General features: G+C 33.5%; 1 protein-coding gene across 42 annotated transcripts in view; it reads left to right on the top strand.

The window, feature by feature from the left end:
* Positions 1-21,750, top strand: part of celf2 (cugbp, Elav-like family member 2) — a 439,402-nt gene that overhangs the window by 274,182 nt on the left and 143,470 nt on the right. For 17 of the 42 annotated variants that reach the window (NM_001442956.1, XM_087246184.2, NM_001442950.1 and 14 more), the window contains 1 exon segment: positions 16,462-16,675. The exons of the other annotated variants lie outside the window; for them this stretch is intronic. In NM_001442956.1, coding sequence (NP_001429885.1) covers positions 16,557-16,675 — 119 coding nt within the window. In that variant the 5' untranslated portion in view covers positions 16,462-16,556. 42 annotated transcript variants of the gene reach the window in all.

Below are 21,750 nucleotides of genomic sequence, written 5' to 3'. Positions count from 1 at the left end.
TCATGCTAGTCAATACATGAACTAAATCGTTATTTTAAAAGTTTGACTGTTTTTAAACAAGTTGATAAGGATATCTGGGTCCAAGAATCTTGGGAAAAAAACTTTATAGTATGCGGTGTTTATTTACATGTACTATCAACACAGTGGCAGTACAGAAATGATTGAAAATCAGTGGTCCTTTAAAGGGGTCATGAACTGAGAAATCAAATTTCCCTGGATCGTTTGACATTAAAGAGATCATTGTATTCTGAAAATATCCTGTAAGCTTCAGAACTCAAAACTTTATTGTTAGTCTAAAAAACCGCTTATGTTGAAGTCAGTCTGTCGAAATGACAGGTTTTAAATGTGCCAATTAATTTTTTTATAGTACTGCAGTAGTAGTATGTAGTAGTAATGCTCCCTTCTACATCCCGTCCAGTTTAGCTCTACACACTTATTCACACATGTAGGTAAATAACCAGAGTGCCGAACACTGTGAATGGAACTCTGACATGCTACATCCGCCATTTTGTCATGATCACATGACCTACTGTACCCGCGTCACTTCACTCCCATTTACGAATATTCTCCCAGTGCATCATGACATAACATAGCGTACATGAGATGCACACTTCAGAATCTCGCTGGAAGTAGTAGGTCATCTGGACACCTTTCGCATACTGTTTTTCGAATTCTATGAATTCGGGCATACTACTCGACTTGCATACTGTGTACTATATAGTATGGAAGCATGCGATTTCGGACACAGCCCAAATGATAAATATAGTTCAGAAGATAACAAGACGGTGTGCGTAGCCAAAGTGTGGCAAAACACATGGCCTTCCTTGTGATCCCATGAAAGGGTGGATGGAATTTATTTACTTAGGTAGCTAAAGTGCATTACTTAAAACTTAGTCTTTTATCAATTAAGTTGATTAGTTTACAAACAAGGGACAATTCAACACTGGATTTTTAAAAAGACTATGTTACCATGACAATGATTTATCCAAAAACTGAAGGATTTTCCCCTTGCATTAAAAAAAAATCACATCTACTAAACGTTTTTTAAAACAATCTGCCTTTACACATATTCGCGAAAATGCCAAAATGCTAAAAGCACCTTTAAGAAAGTGACAAATTGCCGTTATCGTCACAGTGCTTGTGTGTATTTATTATTTGATTTGTGTATAAGATGCTTATCTACATTTAGTTGTAATGTGAACGATTTTCCCCTTGCATTAAAAATACTAAAGTAAATCACATCTACACAACCTATTTTAAAACAATCTGCGTTTACACATGTTCGCGAAAATGCTAAAATGCTGAAGGTACCTCTAGGAAAGTGACAAAATGGCGTTAGTGGCACAGTGCTTGTGGTTTGTTTATATGCTTATGTACTCATAAGCTCATGTACTCTTAAACTCATGCCCATGTACTCCACCATTAGTAGTACTTATGGGGGACTACCTGTCAAAAAGTTTGATGGATTGTAGCCCCGCCCCTAAGGCGGGACTTCCGGTCTAAGCCCCGCCCCTTTTATATAAACTTTATAGTTCCGGTAATTAGATTCTTATCGGTTTAATATAAAATAATAATTCCGGTAATTAGATTCTTATCGGTTTAATATAAAATAATAATTCCGGTAATTAGATTTTTATCAGACTAATTAAATTAATAGGCTATTTCCAGGTAATGAAAATATTGGTAATTAAATTATAATCAAACTGAAATAAAATTAATATAATAATAATAACGGTAATTAAATTACTGTTATTAGAACCATTATTTAATACTTTTAATTATTACAGTAATTTATATTTATTATATTACATCAAATTATATTATATTATATTAAGTTGTATAAAATTAATATTTTATTAAATAATATTATGTATTGTATTATATTATATCATATTAAGTTATATTAAATCATTATTTTATTAACTTATATTATAATTATATTATATTATGTTATATTATTATATTATATTTTATATCATATTAAGTTATATTAAATCATTATTTTATTAACTTATATTATAATTATATTATATTATATTACTATATTATATTATTATAATATTGATATTTATATTAAATTTAATTAAGTTATATTATATATCATGATTATTCTATTATACTATATCATTACATTATTATATTATATCATTACATTATTATATTATATTATATTTTATTATATTATATTATATTATATTATATTATATTATATTATATTATATTATATTATATTATATTATATTATAATTAATAAACTATTAACATAAACATTTCTTTATGTTCATACCGATGTTTCCTCTGTGTGTCAGTCTGGGCCTGAGCGTGTGAGTGATGATAAGGAAAACTTTGGATAACATCCCGTCAACTGCTTGTGAAAGATAGATTTATATCAGATGTAGAATATGTATATCTGATTGTATATGGTGGGTGTCTCCCACTAAATACTATATGTTGTTAGGTGATTAGAAAGTGTGCTGATATCTATATATCCACATGCACTCAACTGTATGCATATGTATGTGTGTGTCTGTGTGTGTGTGCGCGTGTGTGTGCGTGTGTGTGTGTGTGTGTGTGTGTGTGTGTGTGTGTGTGTGTGTGTGTGTGTTTGTGTGTCTGTCTGTCTGTGTGTGTGTGTGTGTGTGTGTGTGTGTGTGTATACGTGTGCATGCGCTCGAGCGAACTTGGGTCTGGCTTTGTATGTTTGAATACATGACACAGTATTTACTAAATATGTTCATTAATAGGTTATGTTGTTTTTTACATTATTACTACATTAATACATATTTAAAGACACACAAACTTTTTAATGTATCTTTGTCTGACTATTAAATTTAAATATGTTTACAATATTTCTTGTCGGCTTAGCACCTTTATTAATCCGCGGTCGCCACAGCGGAATGAGCCGTCAACTTATCCAGCAAGTTTTTACGCAGCGGATCCCCTTCCAGCCACAACCAATCTCTGGGAAAATGTTTACAATATTAATCCAGTAAATAACAAATCTTAATCTCTATTGACAATAAATTGTCACACCTTTTAAAACAACGTTATCTAAAATTTAATATTCTAAAATGTTGAAAAACACAGATGTAAATTCAAGTTGTCTTTATAATTAATGAAAACTTTTATTATGAAAAACCATTTAAAATGAAAGTTTTTCCTTTGACTAACATGTTTTCAATTTGTTTACATGCATGACCTGTAATTTATGGCACACATTGTAATACAGTTAATCCAAAGCCTAATGTTTTGAGCACTGGTCATCACTGGTGTTGATTTAAAAAATCAGTATAAAATATTTACTAAAAAGGACTTATCAGTCTTTATACATTATTGTTATTTCTGTTTCAAAAGATAAATAAAATGTAATTTTATAACAATAAATTGTAGTAATTGCATTACTAGACAACTTAGTTACTGAATTTTAAATTCAAACTGTTTATAATTCATTGCAAATAATTGATCATATAAAGAGAAATGTGTATATTATTCAGAATAATGGAATAACACTGATATTTATTTTAAGAAGAAAAATTGGCTCTCAGTTTATCTAAAAACAGTACAGCTCCAGCCCTTAGTTAAATCTACTTAATGTTTTATAGTAAAATTTTCTAGTTTAACTACTGAATCCTCCATTTATATGTTCATACAATAGTGTCAAATCTAGTAAGTTTACAAATTTGTCAAAATTAGTCAAGTTTACAAGTAGTTCTTGAAAGTAGACTGATTACTTTTTTACAGGGTAAATGATGCTTTTCTTATACCAATAGACTTAACCAAGATTATTGTCACCACACACAATTTGTTGGGAGTGTTTATGTTTCTTTAAACAATGTTTTTTATTGGCAAACACATTTTTAAATTATCAATCTAAAATCTACCTGAATGTTTTCCACTCTGAATATAAAAACATTATCTGTGCATTTCACTTGGAAAAGTGATGTTTAAAACACTATTCATTAAACTTACTGCATGACTGGAGCTTTATTTTTACAAAGCAATAGCATTGACCTAATTCAAGCTTTTGGTTTTCTACTGTGTAGCAGTTTTTCAACACAAAATGTTTTATGCATGTGTTAAAAATCTGTAATTTTGTGCAACTGTTTGTATGTAACAAAGCATACATGTTTTTAAAACTGTCAGTTTTCAAAAGTTACTTAACGTTGTTCCCTTTCTTCAGGAGTTTTTAGAAACAACGATGTTTCATTTGGGGGAAAGAAAAAAAAGTGATGTTTTGAAGTACATTGGTTACACTAATATGGTGTAAAGGTTAGAATTTGGGGTTTCATCCAGACGGCTGGGGCTCAACTCATGATTTAAGAATATTTTTTAACCTCTAAAGTGTCCCAAGAAACATTAATAAAAACACTTGGACACAATTATTTGTATTCTAGTTGAATGATACACTCAATACTGTCAGCAAAGCACAATAATAACAAAGAGTAAACACTTTTTTATTTTAAGAATATTTTGCAGTAAACTTTAATCCATAAATAAGTTTATTTTATATACCTTCTGATACAGAATGTTTTGAAACATTAAATTATGTTTTTACCACCACTGTCATCATACCAAATTAAATGACCTAATTCAAGTAACCAGTGCTGTAGTTTTTAACTCAATGTCTTTGCAAACTTTTTTTGCATATGTGTTAAAAGTCTAATTTTACACAACTCTCATAGCATCTGTCACGATGCACACAGTAAAAGTCACAATATCCATTTCTACTGCCAATTTTCTTTAGTTCCCTCATTCTTCACAGTATATATTTATTTTTCACGACAAGTATGACTCTACAAAGGCAAGGCAAGGCAAGGCAAGGCAAGTTTATTCATACAGTACATTTCATACATAGTGGCAATTCAAATCACTTTATATAAACAGGAATAAAAGAGACATGTTTAAGAAAAATAAAAAACAAATAATAAAAAAATATAAAAAATGATAAAAACAGATCAAATGTGATAAAACAAGTTATAAAAGAATGAAAAGAAGAGAAAAACATAATACTGTGATCCGTCAATAGTGCGATCTGTCTACAAAACTAAATGAATATTTACCACTAAATCTGCATTAACATCTTTTTGCAACAGTATCTAATGTACTGTGTATTAAAAATGTTTTCTTTTGAACTGTCATGAAAGTTTGAGATGTAAATGTTTTTGGTTTTAAACTAGACACAACCAACAATATCATGTATACCTTTTGTTCATTCTCTTTTTCAAATGAAAGAGAAATTATGAAATTGTACGTCAGTGCATCTTTAAAACCAAATGGGACGAAATTTTAAGGTTGTCTTTCTAAACTGACTACAAACCCGTTATACATGAGAACTGTGTGTTATTGGGTTGTTTTAAACGTTAACCAACTTTAATAAATGATCTACAGTTTATACCTTTATGCTTTAGACAAGTAACCAATCATTGACACACTATGCAACATTCTAATTTTCTAAATATTTAAATATACATTTGGCATAAATACAGGGCTTTAATCAGTTTCGACAATGTTTCTATGATTTGTTTCACACCATCATGTTTTCCACCTAGCTCAATTTTTAACTTTTTTACAGGAAAGGCATAGACACTTGAGTTGATAAACTTTTATTTCAAGTAAATATACACTGAAATAGAGTAGTACATAATGAACAAACATGGATTGCATTACCATAATAAAGACAAATTAACTAAGAAAAAAATACATATATACTGTCATACATTGAAGAAAAAACAGGGTACACCACCAGAACAATAAAGACATTACTGAATATTACCAAATAACAAAGAAATGCTGCTAAAAGCATTCTGTCATGTTCTAGTATGTGGCTGGTCATAACTTACACAATCTCAGCAATATTTGTTATTTTGTTTTTTGAAACCAGTGACACACAAATATCTGTTATATATGTTGACATACATAGAAGCTGCCTTACCCCCAGCTCATCACTCAATTCAGTCAGCACCTCCAGAATTTTTGTATTGGTTGCACAGACAGCACCATTTCTATGAAAACACAGGTGTGTCAATTGATTTATCGTATCGACCCATGAGTTTAAGGTCCCTCTCACAACGTCCATTTCTCTTGAGATTTTTCACACGTTTGCCATTTCCTGTACAATCATGTTTAGAATCACACGCATCATTAATGATCTTCTCCAGAAGAAAAACCAAATGGTCCCTATAATGCTGTTTAAACATGTTGTCCACAATAGACCTTATTTGACAATCAAAAACAGGGTTGCACTCGTACTCGGGTCTTTCATGCGCATTACCGTCAGTATTTTCAGAACAATAGCAATCAACCATCTTTGCATGGTGGCTGTCAGAAAAAAATCTGAAAATATTTTTAAGAAAAAGTTTTTTCTTTAATCACAATACAAAGTTTGTCCCATAATCTGTGTAGATCATATAAAGTAGTACCTTAAAGATGCGGCCTGTGTCCTTAAACAGCGATAGTTCAGCCCTAATACTTCATTGCAAACAAGACCAAAGTAGGGGCTGTGGTCCTCAAAGATAGTACCTTTTTATGTCTTTAATCTTCTTTTTACTCCTGATCAATTGGTTCTTGTAGAGAGCTTTAGGATCAGTGACTGTAGCCAGAAGCATTACTCCTTGGTAGATAGAAGTAATAATGGGTGCTTTATCTACACTTTCAAACAGGCCCGCCTTCACTCACAGGGCGGTACTATGAACATCTGCCATGGTGTCATAAAACTCGTGATAGTTGACTTCTTGTCTTTTATTTAAGACATAGGCGTGATGATGTAGGGATACCTATTTTAAAATTAAAAATACAGAGTCATACCGTAAATATATTCACAATGAAAGATTTTAGAGAACTAATATTATAGATTTTTTACATGAGAAAAATATTAAAATGAAATCACAAAAACATAAAAAGTATACATGCAGCTAGACAAAAGACCTGAATACTGTCAATATTTCCATGTTGACTGTATTCTTTTTAGTATAGAGTATACTGTAAAAGTATAATTTAAAGTGTGACAGCAGTTAACATTAAGCACACAAGTAGCTAACTATAACATTTTTATTCATACATCCTGTCAACTTATAAGAATAGTAGTAGTTCACTTATACTTGTAGTAGATAAATAGTTTGTGCTGGAAATGATGCAATGAAATGATGCATTTATGTCTCCACTTAAACCATCCATATGAGAACTGTCGGTGCTGCATGCTCAATGCTTCAACATTTGCACCGCAGGTCTGATTTTCTAAACAATTTAGCCTTATAATTTTTAGTGATACAGTGTCCATAGTACTCTAGTGTCTTGAAACTTGCAAGAGTACAGCTAGTGTAGCCTTGGTTAACTAGTAGTACACAAAGCAGTTACCACAAGGGATAGTGTGTTATTGAAAACATGTCATGCAATTTGTAGAAACCAATTTAGAAAACAACTGAAGTAACCGCTGAGCATTTTTTCTCAGAATAAGTGCAGTTTTAGAATACCTGTGGATTTTGAAAATGTTTATAATTTAATAAAAATTATAAACATTATTAAAAAATTATAAAATAATTGTAATAAAAATAACAAAAGCTTCAAACATTATTCAACCATGTAATGAACTTACACAGTCATATGGTCAAAGTATACTTGTTGCTAATCAAATATAGCCCATAAAAGTACATTAAATACCCAAGAGAATATGCTGTAGTACAAATTATTTACAATTCAAATATACCAAATTTAATATTTCAAAATATGGCATTTCAAGATAGCAAATAATTAATTACATTGAATTATACAGGCTCTTTGTCTAGCTGCATGTATACTTTTTATGTTTTTGTGATTTCATTTTAATATTTTTCTCACTGCAGTAAGCAGTTAAATTTGTGTTATTATAAGATTACTGTCTTTTATAAAGATTTGACATGTTCGCAGTTCATTTCAGTTAAGTCGACTCAAACAAATTTATTCTCTGTCTTAGTACATGTGTCTATAACATTATGTAGAAAAATAATGTGCCCAATTAATCAAAGGGTGTCAAAATAACTACTAACCAAATGTACTTAGAACACGTACTGTAATAAAATTGTACGCGTAAAACAATGACCAAGCATACTGTAGGACGAATAACTAAACGCTTTCTGTTTGTATAAGTTTAAATATACTTAAGTGAGGTTTAAGTTTATTTCTGTGCGGCATCTAAATAAAATTATGTGGATGTGTACACAGACAATGGACTGAATGTATATTTTCTTATGAACTGCTTAACAGAAGTGTACTGATAGCAGACTTACTGGGGTTGATGTGTATTGTAGAGCTCAATGTGACAGGACATGACTTCTAAACAATCGAAGAGCATGTCTGACCAGTTTGATGGAATATTGAAATGAATGTCAATTACAAAGTAAATAACATTAATTTAAGCAGCTTTGTCGTTTTGTTAGGAGTGAGGAACTTTTTTTTTGAGAATAAATAAAATTGAAAGTTGTAAAAAAAAATACAGTTTTTAAAAAAGTAATGAAGTAAAAGTAAACATTAATTTTAACTGTACTCAAGTAGGGTACAAATCATAAAAGTAGTACTTAAGTACAGCAATCAGCTAACATTGTTCAAACATTGTTCGAGTACTTTACATCTGTGATATTGTAACTATTTCAAATACCACTCTAAAAATGTCACAATATAATGTAAACATGTTCATCGAAAGATTGTTGTACAAAAAGTCAGTTATATGTAAGTTGTATGCTTACATCCTGACCGATACATTAAAAAATTTTACATTTACAGCAAAACAAAATGTTTGTCTCAGGAAGTGTAGTTCTTTACTGATATGACTGTCTGTTTTTACAAAACAGCATGACATGTACTTTTGTATATTTCTAACACTGTTACAATGTTGCATCAAAGTTGCAGAATAGTGAATAAGAAAAACACTTTAATATTTTAATTTGTGGAAACATTCCACAAATCTCAACCAAACAAGTTAGAGGTGTCAGCTTTACATACCCTGACACATATTTACCTTTCAAAATGCTAAATATTAAATTAGTACAATCAGAAGCTTTAACTATTTACCAAAATGTCAAGCACATGATGTTTAACTAAATGTATTAGCTTTTTTATTTCAACTTTATCATAAGTATATCACTAAAATTATAGGCCAGAAAATAGATTTAGTATCACATAACATAAAAATAAAACAAAAAAACATCTTATTGCTACTCTGCAACAAACATAAGCAAACGGTTTTGGTACCCTTTGTATAAAATTGGTGAATATTGTTATTCGTAGATTATCTGATGGTAAAGTGTATGTTTATATATCTCAGAACGTATAATGCATAACTTGATTTTTTAAATTTCTTTATGTTTTAACAGAACAAATTTAAGAAAGCCTAGGTTTTTAACCAAACTTGACTTTTTAAAATAACTTTTATCTAATAACCAAATATGAGGTAATGGGTCCTAAACTTGATCTCTTTCTTGACCTCAAAGGCATTGTAATAAGTTATGGAATATGGGATATTTCATAAATTTAATTGTATTTTCTTACAAGTATGTTTCACTTAAATTCAAAATGAATATGCAAGTATGGATGTAATCCTATTTCTTCTCAATCATTCTTTGAAAAAGAACACTATCATGAAAGATGCAAATTTCAGTTAAATATGTGACTGCTTTGAGCCCTAATAGGAATCCAAATAAACAATTGTATTGAACAATTCAAACTGCAGAATAATGTTGAAAAGACTGTACATATTTGCTTAAAACATTCAAATGAATTGTATTGTCCATTTTGGCAATGAGTTTTGAGATGACTTCAGCTGTGCATTATATTTTGTCAACCTAAAACTTCCATGAAATGTAAAAAATCTATAATATTAGTTCTCTAAAATCTTTCATTGTGAATATATTTACGGTATGACTCTGTATTTTTATTTTTAAAATAGGTATCCCTACATCATCACGCCTATGTCTTAAATAAAAGACAAGATGTCAACTATCATGAGTTTTATGACACCATAGCAGATGTTCATAGTACCGCCCCGTGAGTGAAGGCGGGCCTGTTTGAATGCGTAGATAAAGCGGCCCATTATTACTTCCAGCAACCAAGAGGTAATGCTTCTGGCTACAGTCACTGATCCTAAAGCTTTCTACAAGAACCAATTGATCAGGAGTAAAAAGAAGATTAAAGACATAAAAAGGTACTATCTTTGAGGACCACCGCCCCTACTTTGGTCTTGTTTGCACTGAACTATTAGGGCTGAACTATCGCTGTTTAAGGACACAGGCCGCATCTTTAAGGTACTACTTTATATGATCTAAACAGATTATGGGACAAACTTTGTATTGTGATTAAAGAAAAAACGTTTTCTTAAAAATATTTTCAGATTTTTTTTCTGACAGCCACCATGCAAAGGTGGTTGATTGCTATTGTTCTCAAAATACTGACGGTAATGCGCATGAAAGGCCCGAGTACGAGTGCAATCCTGTTTTTGATTGTCAAATAAGGTCTATTGTGACAACATGTTTAAACAGCATTATAGGGACCATAGGGTTTTTCTTCTGGAGAAGATCATTAATGATGTGTGTGATTCTAAACATGATTGTACAGGAAATGGCAAACGTGTGAAAAATCTCAAGAGAAATGGACGTTGTGAGAGGGACCTTAAACTCATGGGCCGATACGATAAATCATTTGACACACCTGTGTTTTCATAGCAATGGTGCTGTCTGTGCAACCAATACAAAAATTCTGGAAGTGCTGACTGAATTGAGTGATGAGATGGGGGTAAGGCAGGTTCTATGTATGTCAACATATATAGCAGATATTTGTGTGTCACTGGTTTCAGAAAACAAAATAACAAATATTGCTGAGACTGTGTAAGTTATGACCAGCCACATACTAGAACATGACAGAATGCTTTTAGCAGCATTTCTTTGTTGTTTGGTAATATTCAGTAATGTCTTTATTGTTCTGGTGGTGTACCCTGTTTTTTCTTCAATGTATGACAGTATATATGTATTTTTTTTTCTTAGTTAATTTGTCTTTATTATGGTAATGCAATCCATGTTTGTTCATTATGTACTACTCTATTTCAGTGTATATTTACTTGAAATAAAAGTTTATCAACTCAAGTGTCTATGCCTTTCCTGTAAAAAAGTTAAAAATTGAGCTAGGTGGAAAACATGATGGTGTGAAACAAATCATAGAAACATTGTTGAAACTGATTAAAGCCCTGTATTTATGCCAAATGTATATTTAAATATTTAGAAAATTAGAATGTTGCATAGTGTGTGAAGGATTGGTTACTTGTCTAAAGCATAAAGGTATAAACTGTAGATCATTTATTAAAGTTGGTTAACGTTTAAAACAACCCAATAACACACAGTTCTCATGTATAACGGGTTTGTAGTCAGTTTAGAAAGACAACCTTAAAATTTTCGCCCAATTTAGTTTTAAAGATGCACTGACGTTCAATTTCATAATTTCTCTTTCATTTGAAAAAGAGAATGAACAAAAGGTATACATGATATTGTTGGTTGTGTCTGGTTTAAAACCAAAAAATTTACATCTCAAACTTTCATGACAGTTCAAAAGAAAACATTTCTAATACACAGTACATTAGACACTGTTGCAAAAAGATATTAATGCAGTTTTAGTGGCAAATATTCATTTAGTTTTGTAGACAGATCGCACTATTGACAGATCACAGTATTATGTTTTTCTCTTCTTTTTCATTCTTTTATAACTTGTTTTAACACATTTGATCTGTTTTTATCATTTTTTAAATATTTTTTATTATTGTTTTTATCTTTCTTAAACATGTCTCTTTTATTCCTGTTTATATAAAGCACTTTGAATTGACACTATGTATGAAATGTACTATATAAATAAACTTGCCTTGCCTTGCCTTGCCTTTGTAGAGTCATACTTCTTGTGAAAAATAAATATATACTGTGAAGAATGAGAGAACTAAAGAAAATTGCCAGTAGAAATGGATATTGTGACTTTTACTGTATGCATCGTGACAGATGCTATGAGAGTTGTGTAAAATTAGACTTTTAACACATATGCAAAAAAAGTTTGCAAAGACATTGAGTTAAAAACTACAGCACTGGTTACTTGAATTAGGTCATTTAATTTGGTATGATGACAGTGGTGGTAAAAACATAATTTAATGTTTCAAAAACATTCTGCATTAGAAGGTTGAAAAATAAACTTATTTATGGATTAAAGTTTACTGCAAAGTATTCTTAAAATAAAAAAGTGTTTACTCTTTGTTATTATTGTGCATTGCTGACAGTATTGAGTGTAACATTCAACTAGAATACAAATAATTGTGGCTAAGTGTTGTTATTAATGTTACTTGGGACACTTTAGAGGTTAAAAAATATTCTTAAATCATGAGTTGAGCCCCAGCCGTCTGGATGAAACCCCAAATTCTAACCTTAACACCATATTGTTGTAACCAATGTACTTCAAAACAACACTTTTTTTCTTTCCCCCAAATGAAACATCGTGGTTCCTAAAAACTCCTGAAGAAAGTGGACAACTTTAAGTAACTTTTGAAAACTGACAGTTTTAATAAACATGTATGCTATGTTACATACAAACAGTTGTGTAAAATTACAGATTTTTAACACATGCATAAAACGTTTTGTGTTGAAAAACTGCTACAGAGTGGAAAATCAAAAGCTTGAATTAGGTCAATGCTATTGGTTTGTAATATTAAACTCCAGTCATGCAGTAAGTTTAATGAATAGTATTTTAAACATCACTTTTCCAAGAAAAAAATGCACAGATAATGTTTTTATATTCAGAGTGAAAAACATTATGCTAGATTTTAGTTTGAAAATTTGAAAATGTGTGCCAATAAAAAAACATTGTTTAAAGAAGTATATACACTCCCAACAAATTGTGTGTAGTGACAATAATCTTGATTAAATCTATTGGTAGAAGAAAAGCATCATTTACCCTGTAAAAAAGTAATCAGTCTACTTTCAAGAACTACTTGTAAACTGGACTAATTTTGACAAATTTGTAGATTTACTAGATTTGACACTGTTGTATGAACATATAAATGGTGGAATCAGTAGTTAAACTAGAAAATTTTACTATAAAACATTAAGTAGATTTAACTAAGGACTGGAGCTGTACTGTTTTTAGATAAACTGAGAGCCAATTTTTCTTCTTAAAATAATTATCAGCGTTTTCCCATTATTCTGAATAATATACATATTTCTCTTTATATGATCAAGTATTTGCAATGAAATAAAAACAGTTTAAATTTAAAATTCAGTAACTAAGTTGTCTAGTAATGCAATTACTACAATTTATTGTAATAAAATTACATTTTATTTATCTTTTGAAACAGAAATAACAATAATGTCTAAAGACTGATAAGTCCTTTTTAGTAAATATTTTATGTTGATTTTTTAAACCAACACCAGTGATGACCAGTGCTCAAAACATTAGGCTTTGGATTAACTGTATTACAATGTGTGCCATAAATTACAGGTCATGCATGTAAATAAATTGAAAACATGTTACTCAAAGGAAAAACTTTCATTTTAAACTGTTTTTCATAATAAAAGTTTTCATTAATTATAAAGACAACTTGAATTTACATCTGTGTTTTTCAACATTTTAGAATATTACATTTTAGATAACGTTGTTTTAAAAGGTGTGACAATTTATTGTCAATAAAGATTAAGATTTGTTATTTACTGGATTAATATTATAAACATTTTCCCAGAGATTGCCAGATTCCCAGAGGTTGCGGTTGGAAGGGGCTCAGCTGCGTAAAAACTTGCTGGATAAGTTGACGGCTCATTCCGCTGTGGCGACCGCGGATTAATAAAGGTGCTAAGCCGACAAGAAATATTGTAAACATATTTAAATTTAATAGTCAGACAAAGATACATTAAAAAGTTTGTGTGTCTTTAAATATGTATTAATGTAGTAATAATGTAAAAAACAACATAACCTATTAATGAACATATTTAGTAAATACTGTGTCATGTATTCAAACATACAAAGCCAGACCCAAGTTCGCTCGAGCGCATGCACACGTATACACACACACACACACACACACACACACACACACACACACACACACAGACAGACAGACACACACACACACACACACACACACACACACACACACACACACACACACACACACACACAGACACACGCACACACACGCACACACACGCACACACACACACACACACACACATACATATGCATACAGTTGAGTGCATGTGGATATATAGATATCAGCACACTTTCTAATCACCTAACAACATATAGTATTTAGTGGGAGACACCCACCACATACAATCAGATATACATATTCTACATCTGATATAAATCTATCTTTCACAAGCAGTTGACGGGATGTTATTCAAAGTTTTCCTTATCATCACTCACACGCTCAGGCCCAGACTGACACACAGAGGAAACATCGGTATGAACATAAAGAAATGTTTATGTTAATAGTTGATTAATTATAATATAATATAATATAATATAATATAATATAATATAATATAATATAATATAATGTAATATAATATAATATAATATAATAAAATATAATATAATATAATAATGTAATGATATAATATAATAATGTAATGATATAGTATAATAGAATAATCATGGTATATAATATAACTTAATTAAATTTAATATAAATATCAATATTATAATAATATAATATAGTAATATAATATAATATAATTATAATATAAGTTAATAAAATAATGATTTAATATAACTTAATATGATATAAAATATAATATAAAAATATAACATAATATAATATAATTATAATATAAGTTAATAAAATAATGATTTAATATAACTTAATATGATATAATATAATACAATACATAATATTATTTAATAAAATATTAATTTTATACAACTTAATATAATATAATATAATTTGATGTAATATAATAAATATAAATTACTGTAATAATTAAAAGTATTAAATAATGGTTCTAATAACAGTAATTTAATTACCGTTATTATTATTATATTAATTTTATTTCAGTTTGATTATAATTTAATTACCAATATTTTCATTACCTGGAAATAGCCTATTAATTTAATTAGTCTGATAAAAATCTAATTACCGGAAATCTAATTTAATTAGTTTGATAAGAATCTAATTACCGGAATTATTATTTTATATAAAACCGATAAGAATCTAATTACCGGAAGTATAAAGTTTATATAAAAGGGGCGGGGCTTAGACCGGAAGTCCCGCCTTAGGGGGCGGGGCTACAATCCATCAAACTTTTTGACAGGTAGTGTCCCATAAGTACTACTACCATTGTATTTTTGATTGTGCTTGCCTTTAATCTACTGTGCCCTAAACACCTACTATGCATGTGTGAAATTGGTTTTTTTTATAATAAACTTATTACAGTGAAAACAAAAACAATCTCATTCATAACTGAATGGAGTTACATGAGTTTTTGCATTGATTTGCTCACCGATGTCTTCTGCATAGTCTTCTATCTGTCGAATGATATTATTAACATTTTTTAAAAAATCAGATTAATTTACAACATTTAATTGAAACATGCTTTTTTTAAAGCTCTGCAATAAAACAAACAAACAGAAAAAGGCCAAATTAGAAATTATGATCTCCTTAAAAGGTATTTAGCTCTCACCCTCTTCTCAGATGGGACAGTGGACTGAATCAAAGGTTACAATGGGCCAACTTTGGCCCGCGGGCACTACTTTCGGCATATCTGGTTTAGATGAAAAGTGATAATGGTGGCAATGTTGTTGTGTAAACAAATAGGCTCAATGCAAGTTGGTATGAAACTGAAAACATTGTATAAACTGTCCCTAAAAGTGGCTGACTATATTGATTACACCAGTAATGTCACACCACACAACTATTGCTTATTTTATTTCACATATAGTTGTCTATGTATAGTACTGCTTCACAGTAATCACAGGAGCAACAAGGGAAGTTTATGACCCCCTTTATTAAACTTCTTGATTTATTCAACTCGGTTGTTTCCCCTACCTTTCAATTCATCAGCATTTAATTAACAAGAAATAATGATAATTGTTTTAGTCTGTTTAGAGACACACAGATATCACATTTCTCACATTTTCAAATCTTTTGAGTTAACAGCCATAGAGTCCAGGCTAGTTCTTGAAGGTGTTCAAACTGTGCTTCTTCATTCATTATTTTCGTATGGATATATGGAGATATGAGCTGTCCTCAGGGGTGTTGGGCATCCTGGACAACAGCGGGCTTCCCAATTCTAGCCAGCACCAGGCTAACAGCACTAGCTCTGGCCCAAAAACAACATGAGCTGTCAGAAAGGGTTATCACAGCCCAGTGAATCAGACAGGAGGAGGGAGGGACAAGGGGAAGGAGGAGGGAGCTGGTGAGGGCTGGATGGGTGGGAGTGTTACTGCGAGAGAGAGACAGAGAGAGAGAGGGGATTCAGACGCTAGAGAAAGGGCCAGCGTACACCCACCACAACTGAAAGCACAAGGATTGTGTGCGTGTGTAGTGCGTGCTTGCGTTCGGAGTAACGGCGATGTTGGAGCACTCGTCTGAGCTGGGCTTTGTGCCGAGTGTGTGTGTGGACAGCATGCGATACCCATCCACCGCGAACAGCGCTGTCTCCATGAGGAGCACAGAGGAACTGCTGCTGAGGTAAAGCTGTCCCTGGACAGCACACAAAGACATGCATGCTTACACACACACGCACACACACACTAGCTCTGAAAGGTTTGTCGCTCATAGCTGCAGGCATGCGACGAGTCGTTACAGGAATGTTTGGTTGATGGAAGCCCTGCAGATTTGTTGGCGCGGTTCATTGACATGCCGCTTGTAGGCCGTTTGAGCTGTGCGTGTATGCAGTTGTGGTTTTGTCAAATTGCGGGACCCTGCCTGTGCCGTACCACCTGCACTTGTCATGCCGACCATTAAATTGTGCAGCTTGCAACGTTTCCCTCTCTAGTTTCTCTTCCCCGCTGTTCAATTTTAGCCTCTCGAAAGGCTGAAGAGTTGATACAGCTATAGAGAAGTGTTTGAAGATGAGCGTGCATGCACACGATATCGCATGTGTGTGTGTGTGTGTGTGCACGCATGGAAAAGAGATTCATTCCTGATAATAAAACTGTTCATGCAAATCACTGTTCTTACTTATTGCAGTTGCCGTCTTAATCTGTATTAATGTGTCCCACAAAGTGAGCGAGTAAATTTGCCTACATTTAAGTGTGTAAACACACTTGCGAAGATGTAAATTCAGAGTTTGTTTGGATGTAATAATCGCATTAAACAAAGAGAGGGACAAGCTGGAGGGGTTAAGCCCCGTCCCGCCGCTAGAAAGATGTCTGCTTTTGTTTGCACGCCTCTCTGACGATTGGATTTGGAGGGGTGGAGGGGTCTGGAGAGGGATGGAGAGATGGAGGGAGGGTAGCGCTGAAAGCGTTCTCAACAATGGGACGCCCCGACAATGAGGCTGCCACTCACTTTGTGGCGTGTTTTCTACCTCTCTCTTCTCTCTGTCTCTAGACATTTTTTTAAAGTGGAGAAGGGTGCTAATCAGGCCGTGTCGGGTTGGTTTTTATCCCGGGGTTACGGGCGGTTAATAACGCAGGCGTTTAATGTGCGGAGTGTAATGGGGTGTGAGGGCATTAGTTGGGCCAGAGAGGCGTCCATGTTGGTTTAAAGAGTAGATTTATGGCCTTTTACTCATTCATTGTGCTTGTGCTCAATGGCTTTTAAAATAGCCCCAGAGGAACATGAATCTCTCCAATGACTGCGGTCAGGTCTTCTGCTGTAACACACATACACTTACACACATGCACCTTGGCCGTAACTCAGCCTCCTCCAATAGAGAAATGTCAAATGGAAGTGTGCAGTACAAGAGATGCCCAAGTGTGTGTATAGGCAGGCTCATTAGAGGAATCTAACCATATGTTAGCAATCAAATCCCAACTCAGATAGAGCTAAATCTATGGCCTTGATAACAGTTGCCGTTATTGGACACGAAAATGATTTATGGGTGCCACAGGAAGGGCTACATACATGGGAAAACCACACATGCCGGGACTGTAAATAAATCTATTGCATGTGCCCCTGGCAACTGATGCAATGCTTCATTTGTTGAGGAGCCCCATCGATTTATGCTTTAATCTCTCTGGTGCTGAGTGTCCAATGATATCTAGAAATGCAGTTACTTTATTTACAATTGATGGTAATATTATTGATAATGAAGATCTTTTAAATGTATATGTTGTGATGCTACTTATGTGGGCTGTCTACCTAGCCATCAGATAGAACATCACTGTTTTATGCCTAGAGAACTGCCTACCTAGACATAATTTCTCAGAAAAAAACTGATAAACTTCTTGCCTAGACATCATTTTTGGACAAAAAGCTGATGGGCTGCCTGCTTCGACAGCATTTTTAGTCACCATAGGCATCTTCAAATGTTCATTCATGATGGCCAGAAGTGTAGGCAGCTAGATTATCTAGCACAGCCTGTAGGAGTGTTCTTTTGAGAACTTTAGCTGACAGAGCTATTTAAATGCTTTTTTAAAGGCTGAATGTGGAAGTTGAAGGGTTAAGCAATCATGGATGACACCGGGTCAGTTTGCGCTTCACGGTGTATCATAAAAGCTTATGCTTTCTTCCTAAAACCACTCATACAGCACTGCCGACTTTCTGCTACAAACATTGGAGTCTGCACTCTGCAATTAGTGGCTTGGAAAACCTTTCATTGCGGTAAAACAAGGCGATGGCGGTCGTGTCTGTGTGTGACTGTGGTGAAGAGCTTCTGTCAATGTGAATTCTGAGATATGTTTGCAAGTGTGTTTAAGAAATGGGTTTTTTTTGGGGTGGGTTTTTTTTGTACTATGAGAGAATGACCTGTCCCTAGGTGCCCACCGTCGAGCTGTGGCTCAGTGGAGCTGCGCGAGTTTCAAATGAAAATAAATGAGAAGCAGTGACCAGCACTCTCAGGGTCCCGCTTTAATGAGGGGAAAGGGGGAGGGATGTTGAAACAAAGGATTGGGGGGGTGGGTTGAGAAAAAAAAGAAAGGAGAAAAAGCCTCCTTAATGAATGTAGGACTTGGTGAGAAATGGCAAATTTATTTAAACTCCAATTTCGCTACCCAAGACCTGTTCAATTAAACCAGTAAGGTTCACTGCACTGGGCAGGAATCACTCTGAGACTGGCGTTCTGGGATAGCGAGAGGCAGAAATGGGACTTTAATTTGAATGCTGGGTGATTTATGATTTAGGTGGCAGATTCTGTTGTAGATCAATATGACAGAACAGTAGCATGGGGGAGTTTAGGCTGCCGTGCAGTGCAATATGCTGATATGATGTCCTGTGATGTCATAATAGCATTACAACTGGTTGGCATGGTTGTAATATAAACAACAGGGGTCGAGTTAATGTAGTAGATTATACAAGCTAGTGATCCCAGATTACAGTGACAGGCTTACACATATGCACTCTCTAGCAAACCACAATCCTCGAGGGGGTAATAGAGTTACTGTCAAATGTGGCTTTAAACCACCTGTGTTATTATTCAGATTGATAGTTAAAAACATGTTGACAGTTCAAATAGTTAGTGGACTCAAGAAAGTCAACACTTGTACAAATTCACTCTTCTGTTGACCACAAAGTAGCCAAATGGCATGCAGTCTAACTGCTAAAGTCCAAATATTTCAATACACCGAATTTCAAAGCTTTAACCGGATCCACAGATTCCACATATGCATATTATCAGAGCTCCACACAGTTCTCATAGTGTTCTTCACTGAAAATGAATGAATTAAGGTTTATCTGAGATAGCCAAAAATGACATATTCATTAGATCATCAGTGCACACGTGTCTGTGTGTGCTTATCTAGGATCTCTAATATCCAACGGACCATAACTGAGAGAATGTGTATACTGTGTGTGCTCTCACCCAAATGAGCACACTCACTGCTTTACATAATCCATGAGTTAATCAAATATTCATGAGCCCAAACAGACTCCTCTGACAGACCGCTGACAGCCCGTCTGTCCGTCTGCATGCACACGGCTATATGTTAGGCCTGGCAACAGTGTGCAACAATATAAATGCATCAGAAGGTAGAGATTTTTTTTTGTTTGTATTTTTTAGAATTGTTGTCAGTTAGAAAGACTGTCATATATTATTTACATGTGGGAGCAACTTTAGTTGTTTACCGATATCAAGCACTACAAACTTGGCTGCATTTACTCAACTGATATACATTCACCGGCCACTTTATTAGGTACACCTTACTAGCATCGGGTTGGACCCTCTTTTGCCTTCAGAGCTGCCTTAAACCTTCGTGGCACAGGTTCAACAAGGTAGTGGAAATATTTCTCAGAGATTTTCCTCCATGTTGACATGATAGCATCACACAGTGGCTGCAGATTTGTCAGCTGAACATCTATGATGTGAATCTCCTGTTCCAAAGCATCCCAAAAATGCTCTATTGGATTGAGTTCTGGTGACTGTGGAGGTCATTTGAGTACAGTGAACTAATCTTCATGTTCAAGAAACCACTTTGAGATGATTTGCACTTTGACATGACGCGCTATCCTGCAGGAAGTAACTATCAGAAGATGGGTACAGTGTGGTCGCAAAGGCATGGACATGGTCAGCAACAATTCTCAGGTTGGCTGTGACTTTGACATGATACTCAATTATTACTAATGGGCCCAAAGTGAGCCAAGAAAATTTCCCCCACACCCGGTGTAGTCTTCTGCTGCTGTAGCCCATCCACATCAAGGTTTAACATGTTGTCATACCTTGGTTGTAGCGAGTGGTTATTTGAGTTACTGTTGCCTTTCTATCAGCTGGAACCAGCCTTGCCATTCTCCTCTGACCTCTGGCATCAACAAGGAATTTGCACCCACAGAACTGCCGCTCACTGGATATTTTTTCTTTTTTTCTGACCATTCTCTGGAAACCCTAGAGATGGTTTTGCATAAAAATCCCAGTAGATCAGCATTTTCTGAAATACTCAGACCAGCCTGTCAGGCAACAACAACCATGCCACGTTCAAAGTCACTTAAATCACCTTTCTTTTCCATTCTGATGCAGCAGATCATCTTGACCATGTTTACATGCCTAAATGCATTGAGTTGCTGCCATGTGTTTGGCTGATTAGAAATTTGCGCCTGCAAGCAGTTGGAGAGGTGTACCTAATAAAGTGGCCTGGTGAGTGTATAATATGCATATTGTAAATGTTTCAAATATGGCTGGACTTTGAAATTGTGACTCAAATCTAAAAAAGTTGGCAGATGTTTTGTATAAACCTAAAGTACAACCAATCAATTACACATGTTTTATAATATCACTTCTACCAACCAACCTAAGATTCTTGCATGCTTAGGGACACTATTAAATCATGAGGTGCTGAATTTCAATTTAGCTAAAAATTATTGAAGTTTATGAAAATGAATTTATGTAATTTTGTTGTTGCTCTACCGCAGCAAGCATTTTGTAAGTGTGTGTGTTTAGAAGAATTTTAATAGACGTCTAATAGATGTCTAAACATGGACCTCTTGACTGAACCAAGGCTTAATTTGGCCATTGAAAGTCTAATAGCATAAAATGTTTGTCCAAAAATAGGCTAGTAATCAAATACATAGGAATAGAACAAATGTGAAGTGTGTCTATTTGATAACTAGTCTATTCTTGGACTATCGTTAGACGTTTATATCTTCACTGACAGCCCAAACCTAGCCTTGTT

The sequence above is a fragment of the Danio rerio genome, chromosome 4 (assembly GCF_052040795.2).
Source record: "Danio rerio strain M-AB ecotype USA chromosome 4, GRCz13ab, whole genome shotgun sequence".
Lineage (NCBI taxonomy): Eukaryota > Metazoa > Chordata > Actinopteri > Cypriniformes > Danionidae > Danio > Danio rerio.
This window is presented reverse-complemented; position numbering and strand designations above follow the sequence as displayed.